The 18,379-nt window shown below is 45.9% G+C and overlaps 3 protein-coding genes across 5 annotated transcripts in view; 1 reads left to right on the top strand and 2 right to left on the bottom strand.

Moving 5' to 3' along the window:
* LOC8028157 (integrin beta-PS) overlaps positions 1-2,906 on the bottom strand; it is a 32,115-nt gene extending 29,209 nt beyond the window's left edge. The window contains exons 1-4 of the mRNA XM_040218646.3: positions 2,291-2,906; positions 1,499-1,658; positions 404-498; positions 74-178 (exon numbers count right to left, since the gene is read on the bottom strand). Coding sequence (XP_040074580.1) covers positions 74-178; positions 404-498; positions 1,499-1,601 — 303 coding nt within the window. The 5' untranslated portion in view covers positions 1,602-1,658; positions 2,291-2,906. The remainder of the gene's footprint in view (positions 1-73; positions 179-403; positions 499-1,498; positions 1,659-2,290) is intronic.
* Positions 2,907-3,718: 812 nt separating this feature from the next.
* On the top strand, positions 3,719-16,225 carry LOC115324971 (zinc finger protein 16). 3 transcript variants are annotated; one of them, XM_040503931.1, is made up of 8 exons: positions 3,719-3,856; positions 3,984-4,232; positions 4,646-5,161; positions 5,707-5,997; positions 7,091-7,291; positions 10,837-11,163; positions 13,146-13,425; positions 15,451-16,225. In XM_040503931.1, exons 2-8 carry the CDS (start codon positions 4,179-4,181, stop codon positions 15,633-15,635), a joined length of 1,854 nt encoding a protein of 617 aa, XP_040359865.1. In that variant the 5' UTR covers positions 3,719-3,856; positions 3,984-4,178; the 3' UTR covers positions 15,636-16,225. The 3 variants fall into 3 exon arrangements, with proteins under 3 accessions (XP_040359865.1, XP_029841529.1, XP_040074582.1); XM_040218648.3 differs by having other exon boundaries at positions 3,791-3,856; positions 7,084-7,291; XM_029985669.4 differs by having other exon boundaries at positions 3,747-4,232.
* A 431-nt stretch (positions 16,226-16,656) lies between these two features.
* Positions 16,657-18,379, bottom strand: part of LOC115324969 (ATP-dependent RNA helicase DHX8) — a 34,937-nt gene continuing 33,214 nt past the window's right edge. Inside the window, exon 25 of the mRNA XM_040218647.3 lies at positions 16,657-17,622. Within this exon, the coding sequence (XP_040074581.1) occupies positions 17,400-17,622 (223 nt within the window). The 3' untranslated portion in view covers positions 16,657-17,399. The remainder of the gene's footprint in view (positions 17,623-18,379) is intronic.

Here is an 18,379-nt window from a genome sequence, read left to right as displayed (position 1 = left end):
TGGGCAGAAACAACAAGTGTCGCAGCACCCAAACACCATGATGGCGACAAAATTTGGAAGGTAACAGGCATACCGTGATTTTAGTCATTGTGTTTTTGGGGTGGAAGTAGTCGTTAGGGCAGTACTCGGCCAAGTTGATGAGAGTATCACATCTCGGCTTTCCATCATTTGTGTAGCCCTGAAACAAAGCCATGAGATTATAATACACATTTCTAGAAATGTTGGCAATTTCTTTTAACATAGAGCATTTAGTTATGACAGGTGCAGCTGCTCAATGTCACAGGTTGGCAGCTAATATTTACTAGAGGTAAATCATTGGATTGGATTCTGGCTGAAGCAATTTCAAACTGAATGCACTCCAACATAAAGTATTTCTTTTGATCTTTTTTGTGGCAATGCTTACCTCCTTCAAGCACCACCCACAGTCAGAGTCAAATGTGAAGCACTCGTGACATGTTTCCCTGCCGCTGCAAGGATTGCTCAGGAGCTTTTCTGGCGCTGGAATTAAAAAGCATAATCTGTTTAGTATACTTTATCACTCGACCAGAATTTGTTTCATGCCACTTAATGTTTTGTTCCGGTTCATCTGTGCGGTTTCATGCTAATGGGTAGCGTTGTAACATTTAAACACTGTCAGGCTATGTTTGTGCATTATTGAAAACATTCTGGCAACTTTTTACACTGCTTAACTGAAGCAAAAGCAGAGAGGCTGAGTGAGCCCCTCCAAAGGTGGTCCCACTAAATCTGTGTACAGCCGTGGACAATGTAAGCTGAAATGACCAAAGTGTACCGGTGGCACTGCCTCAATCCAAAAGGTTGAACTACCAAAGAGAGGCAGCGTGCAAATGAGAGTGAAATGGCCACTGCTATCCGACTCAGCCAGTTCCTTTTCCACGCTTTAGGAGAACTCTGATATGGCTTAGCTTCACTCTTTGCTAGCACCTAGCCGGGCTTGTCACTGCCTTTATAATCTAGGTGCATGGTCACTGCACTAGACAAATCATTTATGCGATGTCTGAACAAGCAAGATAAATGATGATAACTAGAAGCTTGCCAAGCAGCAGCCTGTGAGAAGCAACAGTGCAGTTTTGAACCCTAATTATGCCGAGTCAAATATTATACCATTGTAATCTCGCAACCACTATCGTAGAGGCCCCACCATAGCTATCTTTCAGTCACTCGGTCGTTTCAACTTATTTTGTAAAATTACTGCTCTTGTAAGTGTAGCGCGAGCATGTGAGAAATGGTATAAGTTCAGGCTACGCTTTTAGATGGAACGTGTCAACAAAGACCAGATATCAGGACCACACAATGAAAGATAGCAGTATTTAAAAGGAGGAGATTCAAGATCAGGGCTTTCTTTCACAACATAAGAATAAACTATGAACATGTATCAGCTAAACTTGCTACCAAGCCAAAAAAGGCAACAACACAAACAAGTCCGAAAAAAAAAAAAAAAAATCTAGCAATAAACGAGGAACTCAAAGACAAAACCTACCTTTCTTGGAACTTTTAGTGATTTGTTTCACTTGGCAGTGTGTTGTACTAACAAAGACAAGCAGGAGTAAGCTCAGACTTGTACAGGCGGTGTTGAACATCATCTTGGCAGAACTTCAAACTTTTTTTTTTCTGTTTTCCGTTTTTCTACAAAAAGAATCCTGAAATCAAAGACATAAAATGAGTGAACCGACATACTCGCAAACCATCAAAATTAGTCATCAAATGAGCGTCTTGCGTACCTAACGGCTACGAGGAAATAATCTGAACACAGATTTCAAAACGCGTCCACACCCATCCGAAGTTCAACCGCACCAACGAGAAGCGACAAAAAAAAAATACACAAAAAAACAAAAAAAAAAAAAAATGGCAAGGTATTTTAAACGCTAACCCAGATGAAAAACTTACTTCAGAGGCTTCCCTTTTTACAAGAGCCGCCGCTCCCGAGCTCAAACTTCTTCACGATTCTCCAAACTTCGAAGTTTTCAACAGATGGATCACAGATGCGCCCATCCCATTGTTTACGTTCTACTCGTCGCTCGACCCCAGAGTTCTAAGCTCGGCAATAAAATTAACAATCACCCTTAACGCAACACCAAAATGTTTAACAGAACCTTCCGTTAAAGCACGGACGCCCTCAGAAAACCTAGCGAGGTCTCGTCTGAGGTTTCTATACAAAAGCATCGCAAAGTTTCACATGGCACTACTGGCACTACGGCGGCGACCTCGGGAGAGGTGCCTAGCGAAGCATCCGCTACGCGAAAACAAAACTCGCCGTAGCACTGCAACTCACCGGCCAAAAAAGCACGATGCGGTGCGTCTTCGAATCCACCCGTGTATCACGTCATTTAGGAAAAGGAAAAGCACATCGCCAAACTACACCGAAACACAAGGCACGACTACGAACACAAGGCACTTGAACAGTTCCAGTTGCCTATGTAAGGAAGGGGACTCATCGGTCCCAGTGACGTCACGCAGGAAGTGTGTTGCTCACGGCGCCCGCGCTGCTGTATCCCCGTCTGCGCGGTGTCACCTCGAAACAGGAACTTGTAACTTGATCCAAGACCAACGGGGCTATAAACTCCAACGCGCGAGTAACGAATGAGAAAAGTTTTCACGAGTTTGTTACGGGGAGTACAGAGATCTGGCGTTGTCTTGCGAACTATTTCGTGTCGTTGTATTGCGGAAGGAGACACCGGCAACTTTGCTCGTTCGCCCACGTACCGCCCTCCATCCGTACGCACCTAGTTTCTTTGAGGTGGTCGCGCTGTTCTAAAAACGGGTTCTCCGCTGTCCTTTGACTCTGCTTTGGCCCCACCCCGAAAAGGGTTTGCCTTCTTTTTGGTGTCAAGCCCGGGAGGACCCACGAAAACACGGCGGCAGCTGGTTTTTTTTTTGTCCCGCTCAAATAAAAACAATTGTGAGCCATGCCGCGCGCGTCGGCGGTTGTAACGGGACTTTTGTACAATTTATTGTTTGGCATGATTAAAAAAAAAGGGGAAAAAAAAAAAGAAACAATATATATTGAGGTGGTAGCGGTATTTGCTTCTATTGGTCCACATAAAGATGTTTCGGGTCTGTGTTGCATGACGCGAATTCTGGGTTTTCCAACCTTCGATTTTTCTGTGGGAGACGTGCGGTCACGTCACCGGCATGCCGCCTTCTTTGGATTGTCTGGTTGCGTTTGGAAATGTAATTAGAAGGAAATGAAGTTAACAACGCATATTGTAGCTTCAATCGAACGTCGTAGCCACGATCGCGGCAGTTTCCCTTATCCGGTGTACTAGATTCAATCTGCCTTCCGCAGGACACCCACGCTTCCACTGTCTGCCTTTATTTCACTCAATCCAAGCGCGCAAAGCGCAACGTTCAGTAGGGCGTTACAAAGTGTGCACTTTTTGCTTAGTGTTTTCAATGCTCCCTTTATATATTAATTTTCCACGCCCTACCGGCCCTACCAGCTCTCCCGTTGCGCTCACCTGCATACTTTCTCTCTTAAAAACGTTTAATTTAATTTGGAAGCGACTCTGTAGAGTCAGCTTGGCACAATGCTAGAAGGGAAAAAATTCGAAATTATTGCACGTTTGTTGTCTATGTTGAATGTTCTCCCTTAAAACAAGATGTACTCTTGACATGAAGCGCATATAAGACGCACCCCGAGAACTCAGCGCGTTCGATCATTCAGTGGCGCCTATCGCAGCTAAATCAACCCCATGACGTCACAATTGGGTGAAAATCGTCTAAGTGGTCTAAGCAGTCTAAGCTCGCATCAAGGAACACACTGAAAGCAACCCACCAAAGCGCAGCGCACGCGCAATTATCGAAGACGACCAACACAGCTTTTTTGGCAGCTTCGCAAGTATTTGGTTTGACTCCTACCGCTTTGGCAACTGTTCTAGCTGTCACGTCTGTTGTGACTGTCATAACCGTGCGAGTTGTAATTTTAACGACCTCGGAAAGGCTTTAACGAGACGTCGCGGTTGCAGGGACCACGGCCGTCTTATGCGCTCCTTACGATGTGCTGGTGCTGGCGCTCTGTGACCCGTGTGATCCTTTTCACGGCGAACTGCTGGGCGAATATGAGCTGGGCGGAGACTTTCGGGGCACCAACAGGGCTTCACACGAACAGAAGACGCATCTGTTTCTCTTAGCCCGTCTTCTGGCGACTATGATCAAAAGCCATGCCGACGCTATCTACAGAGGAAGAAAGAGAAAAAAGCGGCAAGATCTTGGAGGTTGTATACGAGCACTTGTTGCTTGGCTTCTGTCAAATCGTATTTTAACGCTTATCACAGAGTTTTGGAGATTACCTATGGTGCAAGCCTAAGACACCAAAACAACATTTGCGCGGCACCTTAATCCCCGACTCTCAGTGTGTGCTTTTATCTTTCGCATGCCTTGGATTGTCGAAGCATTGCTGGAATTTTTTTTTATACATTGTCGCAATGACGTCGTCCTGCCTATTTCACCATAATGATGAATTGTCATAAATACTATCCTCAAGATTTTTTTTTTTAAATGCTAAACATTAATTTTAAATGTTTCCTTTTCTTTTTTTTTTGCTCATCTGGAAAGCACATTATTAAAGGAGCACCAGGTTGTTTATAGGCCACTCACGATACACAAACAAACTTGCACATTTTTTCAGGTATTCGACGATGTCCGGGCATTTCTGTCGGACCAAGTTCTGCGCTCCATCCCGGACGGCATCGAAACATTCTTCCAGGAAAACGGTGTTCCTGGAAAGCTCCAAGAAGACGTCTCGACCACCTGCCTGCGTTACCTAATCCAGGGATCGTTCCTCGACATTCTCACGGCACGCGAGATTCTACAGAAGCACGTGTTACAGCAAGACGCCATTGGCCCGTGCCAGATCTCGGACGCCGAAGAAGTCACCCTGTCCATAGCATTTCAAGACGGCATTCAAGATCCTTGCGGAGATGACGTGGCATCCCACGAAGTTATCAGAACAAACGATGCGGACGATTCGACTGAGCTTCCTGTTAAAGAGGAGGCGTTCAATTTGTCGAGCGAGACAACGCTCCTCGTGAATGTTGTGCCGGACTCCAATGACTGCGGCGAGTTCTGCCCGACAGACCTCCAACACGCCTTTCAAGAAGTCGGAGCGGTTGCGGACGATGGTGTGCTCGAACAAGTCGAGCAGGTGTGATTTCTTTTAATATTCTCAACTATGATTCTCACATCTGCACCACACATGCTCGGCACAGCTGCTGTTCGATTTCAAAGCGCAATAATTCCGACGGCTTTTACAATACTCGCGCAGCATTCTACATTACTGCGTTCACCTTCATGAAGGCATGTTTTGCCCCTGACCTTCTGCTCCTTCTTTTTTTTTAACTGTCACCCCAGACACTGATTAGCCACCTGTTGTGTGACCATTTGTAGCCTCGTGTAAAATAGCACAGACCGCGGGTCTGGTTTTCGGGTTTTCGTATTCAAGAACAACCATGCAAATCCCAGCATGTTTCATTACAAAGCAAGGCTCATAATATTTTACAGCCTCTACAACAGTCTGTTGAATGGGATAGGGGTTTGTCATACAATTTGCGAGGACTGTCGGCATATTTTGCACCCTGCATGCAATAGATCCAGTTCAAATTTAGTTCCCCACTTAGTAAGCGGTAAAATTGAGTATTTGGTTTGTCTTCCTTTAACCATTCACATACATTTTTTTGGTTTTGTTGGCAGAGCGATAGCAGCTCTGTGCCCCTGCCAGACCCAATGGTCATTGAAATCCACTGCTCCAAACTCGAAGATGCGATGCTCGATTTGCCGGTGGGCATTTCAACAACAGAAGATGGGACAGAGCCCGCTGCGGATGTCCATGATGCAGGAAAGGAAGCAGCGCAGGAGACTGTGGGCCAGAGACGAAAAAGGAACTATGAGCAAGTGACGCCATTCAAGTACTTTTGTGAGATGTGCTCCTTCAAAACAAAGCGTAACAGTCACTACATCAAGCATATGAAAATACACGAAAAGGTGAGTATCCAGTAAATGTACCAAGAGGCTACTTTTGTTTACTTCCTTCCCCCACCCCAGGTCCTCTCCTTCCTTCACTCCCTCTCCTCCCCCAGAAATTAACCGAGGCTGTGGGTCTTTCTATAGGCATCAAGTTCTAATATTTGTCGGGTGTCATAGTTCCCTGCCTTCTATTGTGCTTCTCATTTCTCAACAGGAAGTAGCTAAGAACCTCATTTAGATGAGAAGGAGGTGCTTGTTACCCTGATGATTCACATCCTCCTCAATTGTGGTGCATTATACATTGTGGTTTGTACTCGATCAAAGAGAAAACATAGAGGATCATACTACTAGATGTCTCCCAGTGTTCTGACAACAGGCTCAAGTTAACCTCTTATTAGGGTGATGTGCAGAGTCAGACTCGGCATTTTTCCGCCCTAGACAGCCTTTAACAGTGCTGCCCCCTGCCCTCCGTCCCCTCTCCCTGCAACTTCCAACCCCCATAGTCAGTGACCATGGGCAGTGGGCTGCAAAGGAGCTAAGTTTGGACTTAAAATTTTCAGGAGTAACCAGATTTGGAGCTAGAATTTCCAAAGTAGCTGATAGATTTTAAAAAAAGAAAGGCAGTTAATTTTGGGGCGGCCACAAATTGGCCGCCCCCCGAACCTTCTACCGCATTAGGCAGCTGCATTCTTTACCTATTGGTAAGTTCTTCCTGGTGATGTGCCTGCCTACTGGAGGTGTTTGATGTCAATGATTGCTTGGCACACAAATGCGCTTGCCCGACGTGTCGCCGTTCAATATGCAGGGTGTTATGAATCAGGGAGCTTGAGGCAAGAAAAGTGGCACCTGCACGTAACAAGCTCATATTTTCACAGACATATTTTAGTGGTGGATTTGACCTCACAAAATTTTCAGAAGTGGCTTCAGTCCTGCGAGAAACTAGAACCTCCTTGACACATTCAAAGATGGGTTTTGATGCAGACGACCAAGTCGCGCGAGAGTCATGCTTGTAGCGCCATCTCTCGACAGGTGCAACAAGCGGACGGTCGAAAGCGGACAAAGGTCACTTCGTCGTCTGCTCACGACCGATTGCCGCTTTCCGAGAACGCAGGTGAAGACGCTGCACAACTGCGACAAGTGCGCCTTCACAACGCTTCGCCTGGGTCATCTGAGGAGGCACGAGGCTACGCACAGCAACCTGCTGCACCACTGCAGCCATTGCAGCTATGCCACCGACGACCAGAAGCTGCTGCTACGGCACAACCGCATGCGGCACTACTGTGTCAAGCGTCCCCGAGTTGCCCCCGCAAAGGTACCGCCGCGGTCCTTAGATAGACTATTTACTTACTAGTCTAGAAACTTTGGCGGTGTCTGTTTTATTAAATTTAGTCGCTACAAGTTGCTCAAACCCATGTAGAAATGAAAGAAAGTTAGAAAATATTCAAATATCTTGATAATTAGTTTCGAAGCCTATCCAAATAGGACACTTCAGAATTTGTGAGGTGACACAACTCCAACATAAGTTGTGTGGTGGTCCACTTTTGACCGTTTTTTTTTGCCAAGGGTAAAGTTCTCTCCATCAAAGTTTGCTTGTGTCCTTGACGGAAGCCTTGAGCATGCTGATCATGTGGGTCTGGACAGCCACTCACAGGCTCTGTCGGCTGTCGGTCAATCGCTCAAGTTACCCGCTGCTCTTCAAAGTCCCGAAAACGAAAAAGGGAAGGATTGTGTTCGAAATTTTACCCAAATAGTAATTACTCCGGTGGGTTGTGTCGCAAGATAACACAGATAGAGCGGCGCTGGACGCGGGTAGGTTCTCGAACGCAAAGGTACATTACCCTTGCTCTGGTGTAAGATTGAGTAAATTTTGGAAAACGGCCAAGGATATGAGGGCCCGGCAGAACAGATGGACAGCATTGGCAGGTGGCGTGCGAGCATCAAGGTCCCCTAAAATTGGAGGAAGCAAGGAGAAAACTTGTGACGTTTGCTTGGTGGTGTTCAATCAGACACCGAACTGCCGGATTTCAACCGCTTCGACTTCCACGACTTTTGATGGAATTGTATTGCCTCACGATTTCTGAAGTGTCCTATTTGGGCAGCCCTTAAAGGGGTACTCCGCCGTTTTTATCATAGTCCCCGATTTGCCTAAAAACTTGCTAAAAACACCAACAAACATCGCTGAACTAGTAACCCAAATATTTGGACAAAAATAATTTTTTTTCGCGATGTTACAGAATTTACAATTTTGGTCCTCATCGTGTTTTCCAAAGTGAAAAGCTCTACTGGCAACATTGAAAAAGTGACGTCATGAGTGTGCAGGGGTTCACTCTTTGGGCTGTAGAGTTTGTTTTCAACTGATTACAAGCAGTTTTATGGTGTCAAATGAATGCTTTGGAAAGTCGCTCCAGCTCCTGTGCAGCAGCACATTTTTAGACTGCCCGCTCGAACCGCAAGCCGGCACATTCGTGACGTCACGGCAATGAAAAGCGCGGGTATATTCGAATCTTCGTTTTGGCATCATTTTCATTTGCCGATTTCACAATAACTATTCTGAATTTTGCGATACAAAATAACATATTAGAAAGAGTAAAGGACGGCGATTTCAAAAATATAGTTAGTTGGGGTTGCTCAAAAGGTCGCCGGAGTTCCCCTTTAAGCAGATGTTGCATCCTGTACGTGGCATTTCAACTGTTCTGAAATAATGTGACTCCTAGGTCTCAAGTATAGATAGCGTTTCCAATCGTCCGTCCTTTCGACGGGTCTTTGGGGATTTATTGAAAAGTAGACGCATCTGGCGACTTTCCTCCCATTGGCTTCTCTGAACCCAAGTCCATCCGGCAGGTTCTCCTAGCGATCCGATTGGTCGACTCCTAATGTTGGCAGGACGTCTGTGGTGCTTCAATCGGTCCCTAAGAAATCTTTACCAGTGTGACAAAAATATTCTAGACCATGTTATCGCCTCCCTTGCCAACAACTTTATCCTTTCACACGGTACCCTAAACATGAGACATGCTATCTTGGAATCGTCGAGATGAAGAAATATAGTAAAAAATAAAGGAAGGAAAACTTTTGCCACCAATGAACACTTTTGACACTGTCACCGGAAATCCGCAATGACGTTGCAGGAGCATTATATTATTTTCTGAGAAAAAAAAAGCATAGTTCAGTTCACCACTGTCAGCTACTGTTTCATGGCTTCTTCAAGTAAGGCATACCCTGTATTGCTAAACCTAGCTTCGAGGGACAAAAAGAAAAAAAGAAAGGAGCAACGCTACAATATATTCTTTATATATTTCATTTACTCTGTGTGCATTCAAATTAAGTCTTCCTTTGTCCCTTGGAGCTATGTTTATGGGAAATTTTCCTTTATTCGGCATTGCAGGGCATACCCCGTGTTAATGCCAGTTCATTTCTGCGTAATGTCCAAGTTTATTGTCGGTAGCGTTTTTGGTTTCCGGGGTTTATTTCTGGCCCAATCGAGTGTTTATTTTCCCAGAGTTACATTGACATTTATCGGTGCTTATTTGACATGTGCTCAACTCTAGCATGCGAGATTGGTTTAACATTTATATACGTAGGCTCGCAATAATTCAAACGCGGATATTTCATTCTTCTGGTTAACTCAAACAAATTTCAATATTTTGGTTGTCTTGATACGTTTTTAATGTATGTATTCATAAACCGCTTAATTCGAATGGCGTTTTCGTGTACTTCATACTTTTTGTTCTCGCGGCCCCATTGAGTGTGCTTCTTCCCGAGCTCCGGTGCACTGCAGAGAGGCAACACCCGTGGAGCTTGCTTTTGCAGGTGTTGCTTCTCTGCAATGCACCGGTGCTCGGTGAGAAGTGCTCTCAAGGGGCTCAAGCAGGGTGCGCACAAGCTATGAAAACAGGCACCACGCGTAAATTTCCATAGCAACTCACGCGGATGCTATGTCGTGGCGGCATGGCATAGGTCCATGTCTCTGCGTCCATGCAAGTTGCCGTGTAAACTGCCGCATGGTGCACCTGCTGAATGGTTCACATGAGACAACTTCTTGGCCTGATGAACAAATCTAATTTCTGTTTGAGTTGTCATGTGCTGTTTAAGCAGCCCACGATAAACAACATTTTTCAGGGATAAATAAACTGACGTCATACCTTTCACAGATGTTTCATGTATGGTATATCTGCTTGTGATCAGTAGGCCTATGTAGAGGAAATCATCAATGATGTGCTTTGTATGTGTAGCCAATCATATGGTAAATCATTATTCTATCTTGCATCATATTTAGATGAATTTCTGATAATTCAAACAATATTCATGACCTCCTGGAGTTTGAATTAATGAGAGTCTACTGTAAGTAAAGAAGCAGCGGCACACAATGGCGAGTCTATGTTCAGCTGTACGAGCATGACAACGGTTTCTTCAACGACCCGAGCCTTTCTGGTCACATATTCGCGAAAAAAAAGTGTATCGTGGCAAGCGGTCTACATCTCCGTTAACCGAGATATCAAGAATGAAATTGTCGGGAAAAATACTCAGATTTCCCGCATCAACTTTTTTTTTTACAATCGCGTCGAGAAATTATGGCGTCCATTTGTCCGTGTTTTTCAGTGACAAGTACTGTCAGGGTTTATTTTTTCTTCTGGTTCGGTGTTTTCTCGCATTAATTTTTGGCATCGGTAATAAACTTGGTTTCTACGGGGCTTTTGTCGAACAAAACAGGGCATGGGCTTTCAAATCCTCCAAGGAAGAAGCACGTGACCCAGATGCGTGGAAAACATCCCAGTACTGATGACAGAAGGAAACGAAACACAAAGCGCGTAATGTCGTGCACCGCGCTCACACTCATGACGACCTCGCCCCCCGTCCCAGCCGATGGAGTGCCCCCACTGCAGCTACCGCACCACGCGGCCCCTCCTCTTGGCGAGACACCGGCAGCGGCACTCCGGCGACAGTGCCACCGCGCAGGGGCCCCTGCACCAGTGCGCCCAGTGCGGCTACCAGACGCACCGCAAGGAGCACCTGGTGCGCCACCGCACCAACGTGCACGGCGGCGCCCGGCCGTTCCTTTGTCATCGGTGCGGCAAGGCGTTCAAGCGGGCCGACGCACTGCGCCAGCACCACCTCACCCACGGCACCAATTCGCAGGAGGCCGATGGCATGCCCAGGGCTTCCTTTCCCTGTACGCAGTGCCACAAGGTGAGGAGGGCAGGAGGAACTGCCTGTTTCTTTGTAATGTGACAGAGATTCTAGAAATTTGTTGCATATTTCACAATATGTTTATTGTGAACATTTTTTTAAATATGCTCATTGTGAAACAGTGCAGTGACACTCTCGCTACTAAGCTGTGGTTCTCCTTAGGGCCACTGCCTTTGGGAGTACTACGTTCGCGGCGAGACGCTCTACCGCGAAGCGGGTTCGTACTCGCGTGGCATGCTGCTCGTTGAGCGCAAACAGACACCAGTCACGTTGGTAACGGTGATAAACTGTTTATTTACAATGAAACAAAATAACAACAACACAGCGGCTATAAGCTGGTGAACGCCGTCGGTGTAGAGATCGCCCACGGCCGAACGGTCGTTCACAAATGTACAAAGGACGGGGTAAACGCTCACCGGTGCGCCGGAAGGTTCCCCGTTGTCGCCGCCGCCGAATCCCAGGAAGAAGAGCGCGGAGAACTGTTGACCGCTGGTTTTAAGATAACGGCGGGGGCGAAGTGGCCAATCAAGGAGCGACACGTCGATCCCCTTTGTGCGGGGGTTCGTTACGGAAATCGCCCCAAGGGGGGAGAGGAGGAAGCCACTCACAGTGGTAAGCAGCGCCACCTCTCGCTACGCCAGCGCGGCCGCCACGGCGCGCCAAAACGCTGACGCGACAGAATGTTGAGGGATCACAATCCCCACAAAGCATAGAGTCAAATAGTTTGGCTAAATGTTAATGTCGTTGGTATTATCTACGTAGCTCTAATAAGGTAGTTGGGCTTTCTACACTTTGAGCATATGTAGCTTATATGCACTCCTGCACCTTTGATGTATCAAAGCAGAGTCCAGTTTTCTTTTTCTGTGTTCTGGAGAGACCCCTGGGTGAGTACTCTTTTAATGAAATTAACTTTAAGTTCTTTGAGGCGGTTCAGTGCGCTTTGGCTCCGAAGTTTAATCGGAGCTACGGACGAACATTGCAGCACTGACAAATTTTTCGTGGCACTGCGTAAAAGAGAGAGGAGTAAAGGGTGCACTAACACTCTTATCTCTCTCCCCTCACTGTGTACAAGCGGGGACTGCGTCTTAGAATAGGAAAACAATTTGTTTTCCACGTGCCACACTGCGTATCATTCTGATAGCGAGTGCCGTTCATTGAAAACCCCGTCAAGTGCTATCGCACTTTCATTGCATGTTTGTTCTTATTCGGACGCCATGTTTGAATGTCTAAGCCAGGCGACTATTTTTTTTTTAACCCTTTATTGACAAAACATACAAAAATTACTTAAGACATTTATTTTTTAAGATGTTAATTTTTAACAAGATCAAATAAAAGAACAGAGCTGAAATAAAAAGAAATCGTAAGGTAAACTTGCAAGTTATAGGTTTGTTGCCTGTGGGCAGCACCAGGCAAAAGTCCGAAGGTGGCTCTCTTGTGTAACCTGTATGGATCCCTATAAAATGTCAATATCTGCGCATAGGATAGCCTCGAGTAAAACGATCACCTATCGTAAAATATCAGTGGCCAAGGAAAAACACTTACCCTAAAATACTGCACATCCGCCCATTCCGCACTAAGCACCCACCCCAAATTTGTAAGATCTGAGAAAATATGTACAGTACATTTATATGTAACATTGGTGACAAAACAAGCACCCCCCCCCCCCCCCCCCCCCTTTTTTTCGTGGTTATCTCTAAATTGTGAGTGGGCGCTTGCCCGGCACTTTTACGGTATTCATATTTTTGCCGTTCCGCCATTTTCGGTTGCGGCGTTCTTGGCCACCAAACCTTTTTTTCTTATCGACTATTTGCGTACCTTTTCACTGAAGGCACCATAGTTTCAATCTTCAAGACTGTTGCCAGACCACTAGATTGCAAAAACACGATAAAACTGAAACTATTAAACAAAAAAAAATTATGTGGTTTGTTGCCAACGCTCGAAAAACAAAGGACTAAGACAGTTCCTCCATTCCTCCGGCACAGGAGTTCCGAACGCACTCGCACCTGACGGAGCACAAGGCCATCCACTCGACGGCGCGCCCCTTCCTGTGCGAGATCTGCGGGTCGGCCTTCAAGACGCGCTCGGTGCAGCGCAAGCACGTGCAGTCGGTGCACCGCAACCCCCGGGCCTTCAGCTGCGCATGCTGTGGCAAGAAGTTCAACACCCAGTATGCCCTCAAGCGCCACCAGAAGCTGCACTCTTCTCATGGCGTGGAGGAAGAGGACGCGCCGGTCACCGAGGCAGCTGCCCCGCCATTCTCAGGTGCTGCCCACATTTTCAAACAGAATAAAGGAACCGAAAGACCGTATTCGCCGACGGGATGAAAAACGGCAAGGCGTCTCTTTTGGACGTTCCTGGCCTCTGGGAGGCGCTCGTCGTCTTTCACCATGCTTTGGCCGCGAGTGCACGCTCAAGGTACTCACGAGACGCCCAAGCGTTATCGAAGGACGACCAAAGCTTTTTCCTGCCGTGCTCGTCCTATCGGCGACTACGGTGCAACGAAGAATATTCCTCGTTGCATACACACGCCGGTCGAGAAGCAAGGCACAGAAAGCGTGACCTTCCTTTTATTTACCCTTGATGGAAATTGAACACAGCAACACGTTCGCATGTCTTTAGTTGCCCTACCTAAACTTTCGGGTTTGTTATTGGTTAGACGCGACTTACATTGGCATCAACTATCTTGTGCTAAGTTGTCGAGGTCACTGTTGCTTCCCAAGTGCTGCAGTCTGACGCTGCTGCAAGAGCGTGCGACCTTGTCTCGCATCTCGTTCGCATGCGCACTGCGGAAGCAATAGTTAGCCTTAACAACGAAGAGCAGAATAGCTGACGCCGAATATTGTGCGATCTTAACACTACTGTAGTTGACCCGGTTAAAAATAGGGGGCGCGGGAATACTGCTTGAATTGAATAGCATCGGCATCATCCCTAACTTGGACGCTGCGAAGAGAGCCAGTGTGCCACGAGATTCCTTATCACTGTGAAGGCTGTGAATGATGCAGCCCGATTCATTTCAAACCACTATTCGCCCACCTAGTAATGTGATTGGTTCGAGTCATGTTGTAGCATTTCTTGTAGCAGCCAAAAGTTCATTTTGGAGCAGCAATAAGAAGTTTTGGAGCATTCGAGCATGCTTCAGTTTCATTCATACCCCAGCAAAGATTATAATGTGTTGCCCAACTAAAAGGCAATGCCTATTTTGCCTTCTCAGTTATGTGCAGCCTTTCATTAGCATCAATTGCAGAGGAGAGGCGATTCCCTCAAATACAAAAGTAGCTGTTTACTTGCGTGTAGAAGCACCGGACACAGTAACAAGATGACCGATGAAAGACAGTACAAACTGGTGTGGACGGGTATTTTGGGTATGGAATCTAACTGAAATAGAGTTGGAATACAAAACTTTTGAGCACCTAAAGTTCTGATAAAAATGCAATTCTTTATTCACATAAAGAAAAGACGAAGCTTTTTTCATTTGATTATGGACGTCAGTTGCATTTATATGTAGGACTTTATAACAAAACTTGGCGTACGAGCCCTCTTAAAAACAATCTTGCCAAACTTGTCAGTGCTTTTCCCAAGCTTCCGTTCACTGCTCCTGTTCATTTAGTTTGAATAGACTCCCACTTATATTAAAGCGATAATTAAACAAAAGAGTTGGCATAAATAATAAGCCTACAGAAGAGCCCATATAAATCGCCTTGAAATACCAAAGTATCCTTGCAAAATCTCAAACTGGAAAAGGATACCGCTAGGATATTGCAGACTATCATATTACATAAAAGCCAAAGTTTTATTCGGATATTTTCACGTCTCACTCCGGAGGATAGTGTTCCCCCTAGCATGCGGGTGCGCTGTTGCACCAGCGCGCAGTGAGAAGTGCACTCAACGAAACTAGCTAACCTGCCAGAACAGACCACCAACATGAGAATTATTGCGAAACTTCCCGAGTGCTGCCAGGGTTTGATACGAAATCAAATCGAAAAGTATGTTATATGCAAGGCAATACATATTCGCAGGTTCTGAAAATTTGCCTTTCGCAACTATCCGTCCGGGTAATGGAGCCTCAGCTATTATATGCTTCGAGTATTATTAAAACTAAATCAAGTTTTAGTGCAATGTTGGCGCGAATTCCTCGCAATCCTGGTCAAATGTAGCGGGATGTAGCAGGGTATACACCTCGGCGCGAATGGCGCGGCAATCGCATCACTGCACGCCGCTGGGCCCTGGTTAGAAACATTGTGCTTTCGGAAACACGGAGAGTGACTGGCGACCTCCACCTGCCAACAGACGTCCTCGACTGTGGTGCGTCGGTGGTGAGTGGAGCGGCAGAGGTCGCCTGCTTGGAGCGGGTGATCACCACGGTACCAGTGCAAGATTCGTGCGACGTGATCAGCCACATCTCTTCGACCATGCTGCAGCCTGTGGAGACGGCCACGCTGCTCTACCTCACCAACACCCTGCCCCCCTTCTGACTGAGGCATTCGTGAAACAGAGGGGAAGAAAACGCCCGGGCTGCTAGTCCTTCCGGCTCTCGTGCAGCCTGGGCCACACAAGCTGCGAGTATACCACATTTGCTGGAATATAGTCCGCAGATTGTACGGGATGTTTTATATGTGGTGTGCATTATCCGTAGGTGCGAGCTAACGAGGATTTGTTGTTTAAGGTTAAGATTACCCAGTGCGATAGTTGGGATCACTTTTCCACGCTCAGCGTTAGTCTGCAACGAAAGGTAGAACTGTCAGTGCATCTCGCCCTTGTGGATGGCACGCATTCCGTTACGTATGTATTTCTTAATATTCAGGATGGAATGCTCTTCCTTGTTAGACTAACACATGTGGCTTTCTTAACCCATGTTAAACATGGATGAAGATTGCGCTTATTCTGGGCTGTGCACTCGGTGTGGACGGTCCAGGAGAAACACTTTTTTCACCCGAAATTGGGTATGCACTGACTGCGGACTATATTCCAGAAAATATGGCATTAAATCTCCCACATTATTTTTGAAGTAAGGGTGGTTTGTGCATGGGACCAACAATAAAGATTCCTGTTGACATTTATTGAACGATAAGTTTGTGCCTACATTTATGAGTATTCATCGGAGTGTGAAGGTATGAGGTTATGCTCTCAAGCTGCAGTCAACAGTTGAGGCTAGATGTAATAATGTGAGAAGTTGACCCGTGCCATTTTCTGTAGGCAGTTCTGTTTGCTCAGATGAAAGTTATACCAGTAGTGTCTTGAGGTCAGTTTCTACAAAGCTCATCAGGTAATCGAACCACTAACTTTTGCGTGCATTGGCAAGACTAGTGGTATAGCAGATGCCTTTGGGAGCTCTACTTTCGAATTTGTCTATTGCTATTGCATGTAACCTTGCATTTTAAAATTGGGTTTAAATGGACAATTCCAGATCCACCGTTTCAGCCTCTGCATGAGAGTGCTATGTGAAGCTTCAGTAGAATACACTTTCTCCTTTCCACAACAGACAAAGCCATTTCGTGCTCAGAAAAGGTTCTATTTACAACACTGATCAGTGGAAAGACTGTACAGGTGGTCCTCACAAACACCAATTAGTCCACTAAGGTTCAGCTTTAGAGAGAAGGGTCGAGTGCACTGCCATTTCAAGTTAACATTTTTCACATCAACGTTGCATACATACTTATGTACAAACATATGATTCTTAAGATGCATATACAGATGCTAATAAAATTATAACCTTAAAAAAAAAATATGATGCATAATGCAGAGAGAATAACTGTACAAAAAGAAAATGTAAAAGTATGAAATAATTTTTTGGGATCAAGACATAGCATACTTCAGAAACTTGCGGACCTTTTTTGAAAGTCTGTCGGCTATCTGAAGCTCTGAAAAACCTGGGAAATGGCAGCCACAATAGTCATTGACAAATTTACATCTGTGCAGATCATAATCTACGTGTAGCATTAGACTTATGAGTCGTTAGACGTGAAGGGTTTTAGACCTACAAGACATGGTGTCGGCTGTTCTGCCAATATCCACATGAACAGTTCTCCAAACGATGAAGGTGTATATTTTTAAGAATTTCAGAATTCCGTAATCTTTGCATCGCCTTGCTCCAAAGAAACTTCTGTCCGGTGAAACAGGAAAAAAATGGATGTATAAAAAAGAATGTTCCAGAAACACTTGCTGGTCCGTGGCACTTCTTGAACACAACTGCTGCACTTCCGGAATCTTGCGAATGTTGTTCGACTAGTGTGATGATTTCAGTTCCTGCGCCTGCGGACACGCGAGATTCGCCAGGCGTTGGGCTCTTCGTATTTGTTATACAAGGGCTCTAGCCGGAGCTGCTTCTTGTGCTTGCTCAGCTTGGTGGGGTCGGCAAACTTGAAGAAGGACGCCGCAAACTCCACCAGCCACTTGGGGTCGATGGTGGTCACCTCCCGCATGTACTCCTTGGTTGTCAGGACCAGCTCGTAATAGACCACCCTAGAAAGTCGGAAACATCTTCAATGTTGACAGCATTGCCAAGTGCACTAGTTGGGCACAAAACTTGCACCGAAGTACCATGGGATCCCGAGTTCAATGCCCACCCCTGCCCGTCTTTGGTCTGGATGAGCCTCGTACCGGCATGCAGTCGTGTGTCATGATTGTATCACCACTGCATGATGCACATTAAAGACTGACCAGCAGTGGTACTGCACTGGCTAAGTTTCTCATCTACAGCAGACAACAGACACGCATTCAGGCTGACTAACTCCCACAGTTTACACAATTACTTCTAAGCTTAGTGTGCAACACTATGTATCAGTGTGTCTTCCTGAAGCAACCGGAAGTACTGAAACTAAACGCTCATCAACCAGGTTAACCACCTGTTTGAACAAAGTTCAATCAACTGGACTACACCCATCCTTGTGCTCACGTCAGTTCGCCAAAAAATTTTGGAGACAGAGTTTTCACAATGCATTCTTTTCACTGCAGAAGTGCCGAAAGTCTGGAAAGAAGGCACACACCTAGTATTCCGTGCTTTGCTCTACACATAGTGTAATTAATTGTCCTGTGCGCATGTTTAGACAGCGGTAAGCTTGTCGGCTCTTATGGGAATCTGGTGTCTGTTGTACGTGAGAAATCTAGCCAGTGCAGTACCGCCACTAGCCCAAGGTCTTAAAAGGAGTACCTGCAGCAATTTTTCGAGCTACCCCAACTAATTATACCTAATTTTGGAATCACCGGCCTTTACCATTTC

Source organism: Ixodes scapularis, unplaced genomic scaffold (genome assembly GCF_016920785.2).
Source record: "Ixodes scapularis isolate PalLabHiFi unplaced genomic scaffold, ASM1692078v2 PGA_scaffold5__190_contigs__length_132052651, whole genome shotgun sequence".
In the NCBI taxonomy this organism is placed as follows: domain Eukaryota; kingdom Metazoa; phylum Arthropoda; class Arachnida; order Ixodida; family Ixodidae; genus Ixodes; species Ixodes scapularis.
The sequence above is the reverse complement of the archived record's forward strand: the minus strand, read 5'-3'. Positions and strand labels throughout refer to the sequence as shown.